Source organism: Meles meles, chromosome X, assembly GCF_922984935.1.
Source record: "Meles meles chromosome X, mMelMel3.1 paternal haplotype, whole genome shotgun sequence".
In the NCBI taxonomy this organism is placed as follows: Eukaryota; Metazoa; Chordata; class Mammalia; order Carnivora; family Mustelidae; genus Meles; species Meles meles.
Window position 1 is genome coordinate 49,466,816 of NC_060087.1, and position 13,511 is coordinate 49,480,326.

Consider the following 13,511-nt stretch of genomic DNA (forward strand, 5'->3'; position numbering starts at 1 on the left):
TTACATACTATAATAAGGTGAATTTTATGGAATATGGATAAAAAATCAATGTAAGTGCATATAATGGGATTGTGTGCAGCCATTAAAAAAATTTAACAATGAGAAGCAAGATTATGTCGAAAAATCAGCAAGCTATATGGTGAAGTTAAAAACACCAAAAACCTATGTTCAAAAACTGTGATTATATGGTCATCTTTTTGAAATAAAAAACAACACATATGCAGGTACATACATCACACACACATGCATCTGTGTATGTCAACGTATACAAATTTACACTCTGTTCCTCTCCCCCAAGCATTTAAGGAGGTTTTCTAGGCAAAGAGCTAATAGATCTTTGTGCTTTCTTATTTTTATTTTATAGAATTCTTTTAAAAATTCTAGTTTAACATTATATTAAAATGTAAAATAAAACAAAATAAATCATATGTCTAGTCTCACTCCAAATCATTCTTATTTTCCATTTTATGAAAATCTTATAAAAACTCCATGGTTTTTTTCCTGAGATTGGTACTTAAAAACAATTAACAAAGAAGTCCTTTATAATTGCACATGTAAGAGAAAACTTCTTGGCCTTGAGATGAAAGTTAATTTCCAAAAGAAATCAGAATTAATCAACTTCCCAGTTTAAAGAATTCACTATTTTCCCTCCCATCCCTACAAGAGGAAATCAGAGATGGAGACAAACCATAAGGACTCTTAACTATAGGAAACAAACTGAAGGTTGCTGGAGAGAAGGACGAGGGGATGGGGTAACTGGGTGATGGGCATGTGATGTAATGAGCACTGGGTGTTACATGCAACTTATAAATTACTGAACTCTATATCTGAAATTAATGATACACTATACGTTAACTAACTGAATTCAAACAAAATAAGTAAAAACAAATAAATACCCCCCAATTAAAACAGATTAATATCATGCAGAGGTGGGTTCAGTTTTGTTCTGTGTTGTCATTTTCTGACATACAACATTATATTAGTTTCAGCTGTATGACACAATATTTCAACATTTGTACGCATTAGAAATAGATCACCACAATGAGTCTATTACCATCTGTCACCACATAAAATTACAAAAAAAATTACGTAATAGGAAACTTTAAGATTTATTTTCTTAGCATCTTTCAAATTTGCAATACAGTATTATTGAGTATGATCACCATGCTGTATATTACAACTCTATGACATTTATTTTGTAACTGAATATTTGTACCTCTTGACCTCTTTGCCCATTTTACCCACCTTTGAAACCTCCTCCCTTTTGGTGACCACCAATCTGTTCTCTGTATCTATGAGTTTTGTTTTGCTTTGCTTGTTCAGTTGCTTTGTTTTTTTGACTCCACATGTAATTGAAATCATACAGTATTTGTTTTTCTCTGTCTTCGTTTAGCACAATACACTATAGGTCCATCCATATTGTCACAAATAGCAGTATTTCATGCTTTTTTCATTGGTTGAGTCATATTGCATTGTGTGCATTGTGTTTGTATGTATATTATGTGTGTGTATACCACATCTTCTTTTTTCTTTTTTATTAATTATTATTATTAACGTATAATGTATTATACACATCTTCTTTATACACACATCCATTATTGGACCCTCAGGTTGTTTCTATCTTGGCTATTGTATGAATAATGCTGCAATTACCATAGGGGATGCATATATCCTTTTGAGTTATATTTTGTTTCCTTTGGATAAATACCCCTAAGTGGAATTGCTGGATCATATGGTAGTTCTATTTTTAATTTTTTCAGGAACTCCCATATTGTTTTCTATAGTGGTTGCACCAATTTACACTCCCACCAACAATGTACAAGGGTTCTCTTTTCTCCACATTCTCACCAACACTTATTTCTTGTCTTTTGATAATAGTCATTATTCTAACAAGTGTGAGGGAATATCTCATTGTGGTTTTGATTTACATTTCCCTGATAATGAGTGATGTTGATAATCTTCTCATGAAGCTATTGGCCATCTGTATATCTTCCTTGGAGAAAATGTCTATTAGGATCCTCTGTCCATTTTTTAATCAGATTTTTGTTTTTGCTATTGAGTCGTATGAGTTCTTTATACACTATGGATATTGGCCCCTTATCAGATATACAATTTGCAAATATTTTCTTCCATTGAGTACATTACCTTTTTATTTTGTTGATAGTTTCCTTCACTATGCAGAAGCTTCTTAGTTTGGTGTAGTCCCATTTGTTTATTTTTGTTTTTGTTCTCAATGCCTTTGGAGCCAGATTAAAAAAAAAAAAAGTATCACCAAGACTGATGTCAAGGAGCTTACAGCCTATGATTACTTCTAGGAGTTTTATGGTTTATGGTCTTGCATTCAAGACTTTACTTTGTTTTGAGTAAATTTTTATGTATGGTATAAAACAGTGATCCAGTTTCATTTTCTTCATGTGGCTATCCAGTTTTCCATCATCATTTATAGAAAACACTCCCCTCTTGCACATCTGTTGTCATTTGAGCACTTTAAATTAAGAAAGAAATTCAAATCTGTAACACTTTTCAAATCTGGTATGCTAGCCCTTCAGCCTAAAGGTTCCCTCTTTTGGTTTCATGATTCACATTCACCTATTTCAACAATGTTTAAAAAAAAAAAGTTTAACTTGGAAAAGCTGATGAGGAAAAATCCTTTTGAGACCTAGCTGCAAAAGGTTTTAGTTCTCCATTTTAGTTTAACAAAAATAAACAAACAAAATCCAGTTGGGAGTATAATGGTAGTTACCAAGGACTTGGAGAAGGGAAAAGGGAAGGCATTGTTTAATGAGTATGACAAAATTCTGGAGATTTGTTGTACAACATTGTGAATATACTCAACTACTGAACTGTACACTTAAAAATGATTAAGATGGAAAATTTTATGTTTATTTTACCACAATTAAAAATAAAAATAAATCCAGTTGAGATATAAATAGTCCAGGTTGATGGCAGCAGCTTTACATTGGGACTGTTTTCACAATTCAAATGTTTACCATAAATATAACACATCTGGATTTGATATAATTTTTAATTTCTGTTATTTTACTAAAATAGGCAACATTTACCTTAATTTACTAAAGCAGTGGCTATAAAACAACTTAATTTCAACTTTTGCTCTTAAAGTCTCTAGTTTTACAGATTGAGAAGCAGATCTGAAAAGATTGCAAAAATGTTACTTCACTTACTTTGGAAAATAATGAAATAGTCTGCAGTATAAAGCATAGTAATAAGGTTTGACTTGTACAACTGGGTAGAAGGGATGACATTCACTGAAATAAAGAAGACTATGAAAGGAGCAAGCTTGGTAGATTAGGAATAGATCAATGGTTCTTAGTAGGGATGACTTTGTCTCCCAGAGGACATTTGGCAGTGTCTGGAGACATTTTTGGTTTTACAGGTAGTGAGGATGTGCTACTGCCCTATGTTGGTATACTGCTAAACATTCTACAAAGAACAGAGCAGGCCCCTCCCACAGATAGGAATCTGGCCTCAAATGTCAGTAGTGCCAAAAGTGAGAAACACTAGGTTAGAGTCCTCTCCTTTGGCTTTGGCTACTCTTTCTCAGCCTTTGCAGTAGACTACTCTTCCTCTGTCTATAATTACTCAATATTCTGTCTTTAGCCCTCTTCCTTTTTCTCTATATTTTCTCTTGAGGATAAGATCCATCTCTGTGCTACTACCAGATTTATGTTGGTGATTCCCACGTACTATGTCTAGTCCCAACTGCTTTTCTAAATCTAAAGTATTGCTTCCCTTGATTTCCCTTCACATGTTTTCATTAACTCACTGCAATAGTATTTTTCTTTATTGGTAACATTTGATAGAAAACCACAGGGTCATTTATTTCCTAAACTTTTATTTAGTATCTAGTTTGTGTAAAGGGCTGCACTGGTACTTAGAGGAAGACAGTGATGGTGAAGATGAGAGGCAATCATGGTTAACAAGTATTTTAAATACATGAAGCCTGATTATGGCAACAGTTTTAAAAGGAAGAAATTATTATCTCCTGGAAACTATAGCTCTTAGTGTTTAATCAACTACTTAAATATCACAAAGCTTATAAATAACAGTATTTTATTTATTTTTATTTTTTTAAGATTTCATTTATTTATTTGACAAAGAGAAATCACAAGTAGGCAGAAGGCAGGCGGCGGGGGGCGAGGGGTGGGGGGGAGCAGGCTCCCCGTTGAGCAGAGAGCCTGATGCAGGGCTGGATCCCAGGACCTTGAGACCAGGGCCTAAGCCAAAGGCAGAGGCTTAGACCACTGGGTTACCCAGGAGCCCCTAACAGGGTATTTTAAAAGTCAGTTCTATTTTGACATTAAGGATTGAACTCTCTATTATAAAACACTAAGGACAGTGGTGTAAAATTGTGGTCTAGTTTGTGCATAGCCAAAGGAGGATGGACGTGAATGAGAAAGGTCTAAGAAGTTCCCGCAGCCTTTTCTTCTAAACCACAGCGCACCCTCTTCTGATTACTTACCATATATCATAGAATATAATACACCATACAGTAAGGTGAATTATAATCTTCCATAACTCTGGGAAACAGAACAAAAATATTGCCAATTAAAGTATGACATTCCATCAATTGAGACTGAGATTCATCAACTGAAATTTTATAGATGTTGAAATATTAAATTGTTAAAATAAAAAGAAATAAGTGACATTACATTCTATGACATACGGTGAATTTATTTTACACATTCAATTACCACGGTCAATGCTGGTGTACTATTTTGCACTTTAGTCAACTAACAGGTTTGCATATTGCTTTTTAAACCGTCCTAAGTAGTTTCATGGCTCTGTGTTGCGCATAGGCAACTCTATAGTAAAGACCTTAGCTTTTAAATAATTTTTTTGTTCTCCCCCTTCCCCCACACCTGCGCACCTTCCCTCCCCGCTCCGCGCTTTTCCACAATCTATGCAGAGTTTACCATTTAGGAGTAAATCTAAATTTCTTTTAATCTTAAAATGGCATAGATTGTATAAAACAGAACATAGATTTAGTTACACTTGGAGGAGGGACGAGCAGAGGAAAAACATTAAATATTAAATATATGCCTCGTCTTAAGACCCTCCCCTGTAGAAATATTAAAATAGGGTGGAGTAGGGAGGGGAGGGCGGAGGCGGAGAGGGGGATATGCGTTTCAGGATACAGGAAATACGGTAAGCGCGAAACCCAGAGGAAGCTCTGTGCCTGGAAGGGAACAGCCGCCATCTCAGGTCTCGGCCTCGCTGGGCCCACTAGAGAGAGCTGACACCCAGTCTTATAATCCTTATGGGGGACCAACCTTGCGCCTCCGGGACATCCACGCTCCCACCTGGAAATACGCGGGATACCAGGCCTCCAAAAAAGCGCTGTCTCCTAGCTCCACGGTGGGATTATCCTGAAGGAACCCCCAACGGAGGTAGTAACCCTCTCCCCTCCGCATCCTCTCCGGCATCACCGGGACTGAAATCGCACCCTCCTCCTCCGGAGAAGTAGTAGAATATACTTCTCCCACCCCAAACCAGGTCAGAGTCTTTATCATCTTGAACATCCAGGCTCTCTGCAACTTAATTATGCAATTTCCCAGATCTCTTCTCTCTTTCTCTATTCTTTCCACGATTTCAATATGGAAAAACAAATAACAACAAAAAGGGGGCATTAAATAGCTCTTTCACGAAATATGTTTGGGTGAAATTATGGATATTTATTGACATTAAGTAGTTATTTTTAATATATTAACTGTGATAATTATTATATTTTTTAAGAAATAGATTTAAATCTTTTGATATACTTAAAAGTAATTTAGTGGGGCCGTAATGGGGGTTTACAAACAAAATGTTCATGAGTTGATCATAACTGGGTGATTCATTATGCTGTTCCCACTATTTTTGTGTATATCTGAAACTTTCCCATTTTAAAAAAGTCATTGGTTCAAGATCAATAACATATGGAAGGCCTCATTCCTATGCTAACAGGCCCAATTTCTGTGGTGACAGAGTATAAGTCTCCAGGAATTTATGTTTCTCTGTGTGTGGCCGGAAAATTTATCAAGTTAAAAAAAAAAAAAGTTACACTGTGGTAATTGTAAACCCAAGTGCTTGTTCGGGGTATGCAGGGATCACTCAGGATGGACAAAGTCATTCTGCCTGGTGGTAATCGTGACCCATCAAAAAGGAAAGGGAAACTTTGGGTGGGCCTTAAAGAATGAGTGACATCTGTCTTGTGGAAAGCTAGAGAATGCTTTTCAGGCCTGGTGTTTCCAGGACAAAAGCCCCAAAGCAGCTTTCTGTGAAAAGCTTGGAGAAATTTTGGAGAAAGACTTGGAGGTGCAACAGAGTGTTGCAGGACCTTGAATATTATGCTAAAGAGTATGTAGTTTAATTCAAAAGTGGTGGTAACCAAATGATGTATTTTAGGAGTCCAGATTTTACTATCAGAGAAACAACCTTTTATTTAGATGACCTTCTAGAATGCAAAAAAGAAAACCAAATCTGACCCAAGCCTCACAGATTCTTGTAATCCAAGGAAACAGGGCATCCTTTCTTCATTCATGCAATAAACCTTTACGGAGCCCTTGAAAAGGACTAGGCATTGTGCTGGAAACTGTAGGGAATGGATGACAAGGCATAATGCTTGGTAAATAGTAGGAGTGAAACAGATATTTGAATAAATAAGTCTATAAATGCTAGGATAACAGTGGAAACTAAGGAGGCTCTGGACTTAGGACTTAGAGATAATGCATAGAAAAAGAATGAGCTCTGGTTTTGCTTGAAAGCATCATCCAGTCATTCATTCCTTTACACTCTGATTTGCATCAGTTCTACTTCAGTGTCCAAAAGGATAATGGTTGTAGGGGGTAGGACATAGGAATAGCAGTGCTCAGATACAAAACAAAGGAGGTTGTGCAAGGCAAAAAGTTGAAGAGCTACATAATTTCCTCTAGTGATTCAAATCATTGAAAATAATAATAATAGCACATATTTACTGAACATTTTTATGTGCTAGACCCTGTTCTAAAATGCTTCCAGAATCTATGCTCTTAATTTACAATAGGCCTCTCTTAATAATATCCATTTAACTGTTATACAGGAATATTATTGTACAGAAATATAGAATAATATTTCTATTATATAGAAATGAGAGCATGGTGGATCATAAGGACTTGAGGCCAGGGGAAAGAGATGGACCATAACAGAAGAAACCATTTTGCCTTACTTTATTATTTTTCAGTCTCTGAGGGATTGTAGAATGACTCCATTTCCTTGGTGCATTCATAAAATGCTTCGTCTAGTGAAGACAATGAAGATTATTGACACCGCTGCCCTGCTTTTTTCTGATGTCCTGCACCAGGTAATTGTGTTTTTTAAGGTTATTTGTTTACAAAAAAACTTAGTAAGTGAGGAAGAGGAATAAGAGTTATAAAAAGAAATAGCTAAACAAAAAACAAAGCTAGCACCAAATGGTAAAATAGAAATTTACTTTCTACATTATATGAAACCATATATACCATATAATAATAATGTAATTTATAAGCTCCATTGTTAGATTCACTCCTAATTACCTTATAGTTTCTGTTGTTACTGGGAAATGTATAAATGTGTTTAAAACCACATTTTCTGAGGCGCCTGGGTGGCTCAGTGGGTTAAGTCTCTGCCTTCTGCTCATGTCATGATCTCAGGGTCCTGGGATTAAGCCCGCCCCAATTGGGCTCCCTGCTCAGCAGGGAGTCTACTCCCCGCCCCCCAACCCACCCCGCCGCCTGCCTGTCTGCCTACTTGTGATCTCTGTCTGTCAAATAAATAAGTAAAATCTTAAAAAAAAATTTTTTTAACCCCACATTTTCTGATTTTTGGCTGGTAAATGGGAACGATTGATATTTTTGCATATTGATTTTATATGCCACGATCTTTCTGAATTCTGTTTGTTCTGATAATTTACCGATTTTCTGAGATTATCTAGTAATTCTATTGTGAATAATGGCAGTTTCTCGTCAATATTTATTTTTTAGCTTGTCTTACTATGCCAGCTAGGATCTTCACTACAATGAGAAAGAGTAACAGTGATAGCGAATTTTCTTCTCTTGCTTTTGAATTTTCAATGGAATTATACAAATGTTTCACCATTTTTAGATTTGTTTCTTCAGGATAAGGAAGTTCATTTCTAGCCTTATTATGCTGAGACTTTTTAATTATGAAGGAATATGGAGTTTTTATCCATTAATTTGAGAGTGTGACCATGTGATAAATTACAGTAATCAATTTTCTAATGTATTTTCTGATACTGGTTTCATCACCCTCACCATTGGATATTTTGTTTTTAAAATTTTTGCTTTAATCTTTATTATTTTCTTTACTTGCTTTATATTTGCTCTTTTTCAAATTTATCTTCTGGACTTTTAGCCCAGTAATCATCAAGCTCTTTTTCTAAAATAAGAATTTATGACTATAAATCTTCCACTACATATCATGTTAAAAGGATTTAACAGATTTTTATGTGTAGTACTTTATTGTCATTCAGTTGTAATTTCTCTTATAACTTCTTATTTGACTCATAAATTTGTTTAATTTGCAAACACATGGGGCTCTTTTGTAAAAATCAGATCGTGAAATCATTAGTCCAATTACAATTAACTTCATCTTATTTTCCAAAAAATCCCACAAAACTTCATCTTATTTTCTGCTTTAAAATATATTTTTAATCTTTCTGATAAGAAAAAGCAAAATTATATATGAGCTTCTCATTCTGAAAGATTTTGGCCATATAAAACATTTCTTTCATTAACTGCATGGAAATGTATGTGCATGCTATTGAATGATGGAATTATTCCTGGTATTTATATTTGAGTTCTTAAACTTTTTGTATATTTTTTTGTATATTTTTTTGTTGTTGTTCTTGTTTTATCTCAAAAAAATTTATTTAAATTTTATTTAAATTTATTTAATTTTTATTTAAATATATGCTGGTTAACATATAGTAAAACATTAGTTTTAGGAAAAGAATTTAGTGATTCATCACTTACATATAATAATACCCAGTGCTCATCACAAGTGCCCTCATTAATAGCCATCAACTATTTAGCCCGTACGCCAACCACCTCCCTCCATCAACCCTCAGATTGTTCTCTATAGGTAAGAATCTCTTATGTTTTTCTTCCCTCTCTTTTTTTGTCCCCTTTTCTATATGTTCATCTGTTTTCTTTCTTAAATTCTACATATGAGTGAAATCAAATGGTATTTGCCTTTCCCTGACTTACGTCACTTAGCATAATATACTGTAGCTCCATCTACATCATTGCAAACGGCAATGTTTTATTCTTTTTGATAGCTGAGTAATATTCCATTATATTATATATACATATACAATATATGTGGTATATATACATATACCATATTCATTCATCAGTAGATGGACATTTGGGCTTTCTCTATAGTTTGGCTATTGTTGATAATGCTGCTGTAAACATTGAGGAGCGTGTGCCTCTTCAAATCTGTATTTTTGTATCCTGTGGTTAAATACCTAGTAGTGCAATTGCTGGATCATAGAGTAGATCTATTTTTAACTCTTTGAGGAACCTCTATACTAATTTCCACGGTGAATGCACCACTTTGCATTCCCATCTACAGTGTAGAAGGGTTCCCCTTGCTCCACATCCTCACCAATACCTCGTATTTCCTGTGTTGTTAATTTTAGCCATTCTGACGGTTGTGAGGTGGCATATCATCATGGTTGTGGTTTGTATTTCCCTGATGATGAGTGATACTGAGCATCTTTTCATGTGTCTGTTAGCCACCTGTATGTCTTCTTTGGAGAAATATCTGTTCATGTCTTTTGCCCATTTCTTAACTGATTATTTATTTTTTGGGTGTTGAGTTTGATAAGTTCTTTATAGATTTTGGATAATAGTGCTTTATCTGATATGTCCTTTGCAAAAATCTTCTCCCATAACATACATTGCCTTTTAGTGTTTTTTTGGTTGTTTCATTTACTGTGCGGATGGTCTTTATCTTGATGAAGTTCCAGTAGTTCATTTTTGCTTTTGTTTTCCTTGCTTTTGGGGATTTTTCTAGCAAGAAGTTGCTGTGGCCAAGGTCATGGAGGTTGCTGCCTGTGTTCTTCTCTAGGATTTTGATGGATTCCTGTCTTACATTGAGGTCTTTCATCCATTTTGAGTGCATCTTTCTCTATGATGTGAGAAAATGGTCCAGTTTCATTCTTCTAGAATGTGGCTGTCCCATTTCCCCAGCACCATTTATTGAAGAGACTGTCTTTTTTCCATTGGATATTCTTTCCTGCTTTTTCTAAGATTAGTGGACTATAGAGTTGAGGGTCCATTTCTGGGGTTTCTGTTCTGTTCCATTGATGTATATGTCTGTTTTTGTGCCAGTACCATACTGTCTTGACTACAGCTTCATAAAGCTTGAAGTCCAGAATCGTGATGTTTCCAGCTCTGCTTTTATTTTTCAGGATTGTTGTGGGTATTCCGGGTCTTTTGTGGTTCCATAATTGTTCCGGCTCTGTGAAAAATGTTGGTGGTATTTTGATAGGGATTGCATTAAAATTGTAGGTTGTTTTGGGTAGTATAGACATTTTAAACAATGTTTTTTTTGCTCTATGAGCATGGAATGTTTTTCCATTTATTTATGTCCTCTTCAATTTCTTACATAGGTGTTCTATACTTTTCAGAGTACAGAACATTTACCTCTTTGGTTAGGTTTATTCCTAGGTATCTTACAGTTTTTGGTGCAGTTGCAAATGGGATTGATGCCTTGATGTTGGTACATTTTTTATTATTGATGCAATTTCTTTACTGATTATGGGTCTATTGAAATTTTTTAATTCTTCCTATTTCAGTTTTGGTAGTTTGTATGTTTCTAGGAATTTTTCCATATTTTCCGGATTGCCCATTTACTGCGTATAACTTTTTATAATACTCTAATTGTTTGTATTTCTGTGGTGTTGGTTGTGATTTCTCCTCTTTCATTTGTGATTTTATTTATTTGTTCCTTTCTCTTTTTGATAAGTCTGGCTAGGGAGTTATCAATTTTCTTAATTCTTTTAAAGAACCAGCTCTTAGTTTCATTGATGTGTTCTACTGTGTTTTGTTTTTGTTTTTGTTTTTGCTTTCTGTTTCTATATCATTTATTTCTGCTCTAATCTTTATTATTTCTCTTCTTCTGTTGGCTTTAGGCTTTATTTCCTGTTCCTTTTGTAGCTCCTTTAGATATAAGAATAGGTTGTATATTTGAGACTTTTCTTATTTGGTGAGGTAGGCCTGTATTATAATATACTTCTCTTAAGACTGCCTTTGCTGTGTGTTTTCATTTTCATTTGCTTCCGTGTACTTTTTTATTTCCTCTTTAATTTCCTGGTTAACCCATTCATTCTTATTAGGATGTTTTCTCACCTCCATGAATTTGTGGTCTTTCCAATTTTTTCTTGTGGTTGACTCTAAATTTTGTAGCATTGTGGTCTGTTATGCACAGTATGATCTCAATCTCTTTTGTACTTGTTGAGGCCTAATTTGTGACCCAGTATGTGATCTATTCTAGAGAATGTTCTGTCTGCACTTAAAAAGAATGTGTATTCTGCTGCTTGTGGATGAAATGTTATGAATATCTTTGTTAAGTCCACTAGTCCGTGTGTCATTCAAAGCCTTTGTTTACTTTTTGATTTTCTGCCTAGATGATCTGTCCATTGTTCTAAGTAGGAGTATTAAAGTCCCCTAGTATTATTGTATTATTGTCACTGAGTTTCTTTATGTTGTTTGATTTACATATTTGGTCCCAAGTTGGGGGCATAAATATTTACAATTGTTAGAAATTCTTGTTTGATAGGTCCCTTAATTATGATACATAGTGCCCTTCTTCATCTCTTCTTATGGTCTTTGGTTTAAAATCTAGTTTTCTTTTCCTTTTTTTTAAGGATTTTATTTATTTATTTGACAGAGAGGGAGATCACAAGTAGGCAGAGAGGTAGGCAGAGGGAGAGGGGGAAGCAAGCTCCCTGCTAAGCATAGAGCCTGATGTGGGGCTTGATCCCAGGATCCTGAGACCATGACCTGAGCCAAAGACAGCAGCTTAACCCACTGAACCACCCAGGTGCCCCTAAAATCTAGTTTTCTTATATAAGTATTGCCACTCTGGCCTTCTTTTGACGATGAATGGCTCTCTGTTCCCTCACTTTCAATCTGTAGGTGTCTTTAGTTCTAAAATGAGTCTCTTGTAAGCAGAATATAGATAGGTCTTGTTTTTTTTAAATCCATTCTGCTACCCTTTGTCTTTTGATTGGATAATTTAGTCCATTTACATTCAGACTGATTATTGATAAATATGAATTTAGTGCCATTGTATTAACTGTAAAGTTGGTATTTTTTGATATTTTCTCTGTTACTTTCTAGTCTTTGTTGCTTTTGGTCTTTTTTTCTCTACTCAGGACCCCTTAAAATTTCTTTCACACCTGGCTTAATGGTTACAAACTCCTTTAGTTTTTGTTTGTCTGGAAACTCTTTTTCTATCATTTTATTCTGAATGACAGCCTTGCCAGGTAAAGAATTATTGGCTGCATATTTTTCCCATTCAGTACATTGAATATATCATGCCACTCTCTTCTGGTCTGCTAAGGTTCTGTGGATCTATCTGATGCAAACCTGATTTTATTTCTCTTCTAGGTTAAGGAATTTTTTCCCATGTTGCTTACAAGATTCTTTCTTTACCTGTGTATTTTGTAAATTTCACTATGCTGTGTCTTGGTGTTGGGTTGCTTTTGTTGATTTCGATGGGAGTTCTTTTTTTTTTTAAGATTTATTTATTTGACAGAGATCACAAGCAGGCAGAGAGGCAGGCAGAGAGAGAGGAGGAAGCAGGCCTCCTGCTGAGCAGAGAGCCCGACATGGGGCTCGATCCCAGGACGCTGGGATCATGACCTGAGCCGAAAGCAGAGGCTTTAACCCACTGAGCCACCCAGGCGCCCCTTGATGGGAGTTCTTGATGCCTCCTGGATTTCGATGTCTGCGTCCTTCTCCAGATTAGGAAGTTTTCAACTATAATACTCTCAAATAAACCTTCTGCCCCTTTCCCCTCTCCTCTTCTTCTGGAACTCTATAATACAAATGTTATTACACTTTATGGAGTCACTGAGTTCCCTAAGTCTACATTCGTGATCCAATATTTTTCTTTCCTTCTTCCTTTCAACTTTATTATTTTCCATAATTTTAACTTCTGTATGACTGATTCGCTCCTCAGCTTCTTCCATCCTTGTGGTCACTATATCCAGTCTGTTGTGCATCTTGATTATAGCCTTTTTATTTCTGCCTGAGTAGTTTCTAGAACTTTTATTTCTGCAGTAAGGTACTCCCTAGTGTATTCTATGCTTCTCTCAAGTACAGCTAGCATCCTTAAGATTGTTGTTTTAAATTCTTGTTCAGGCATATTACTTATAACTGTTTTTTTAAGATTTTATTTATTTATTTGACAGACAGAGATCACAAGTAGGCAGAGAGGCAGGCAGAGAGAGAGGGGGAAGC

The 13,511-nt window shown here is 35.3% G+C and overlaps 1 protein-coding gene across 2 annotated transcripts in view; it reads left to right on the forward strand.

Annotated features, from left to right (window-relative positions):
• Window positions 1-5,176: 5,176 nt before the first annotated feature.
• Window positions 5,177-13,511, forward strand: part of NBDY (negative regulator of P-body association) — a 169,810-nt gene continuing 161,475 nt past the window's right edge. For both annotated transcript variants that reach the window (XM_045995853.1, XM_045995854.1), the window contains exons 1-2: window positions 5,177-5,514; window positions 7,220-7,339. In XM_045995853.1, the coding sequence (XP_045851809.1) occupies window positions 5,279-5,485 (207 nt within the window). In that variant the 5' untranslated portion in view covers window positions 5,177-5,278 and the 3' untranslated portion in view covers window positions 5,486-5,514; window positions 7,220-7,339. The remainder of the gene's footprint in view (window positions 5,515-7,219; window positions 7,340-13,511) is intronic.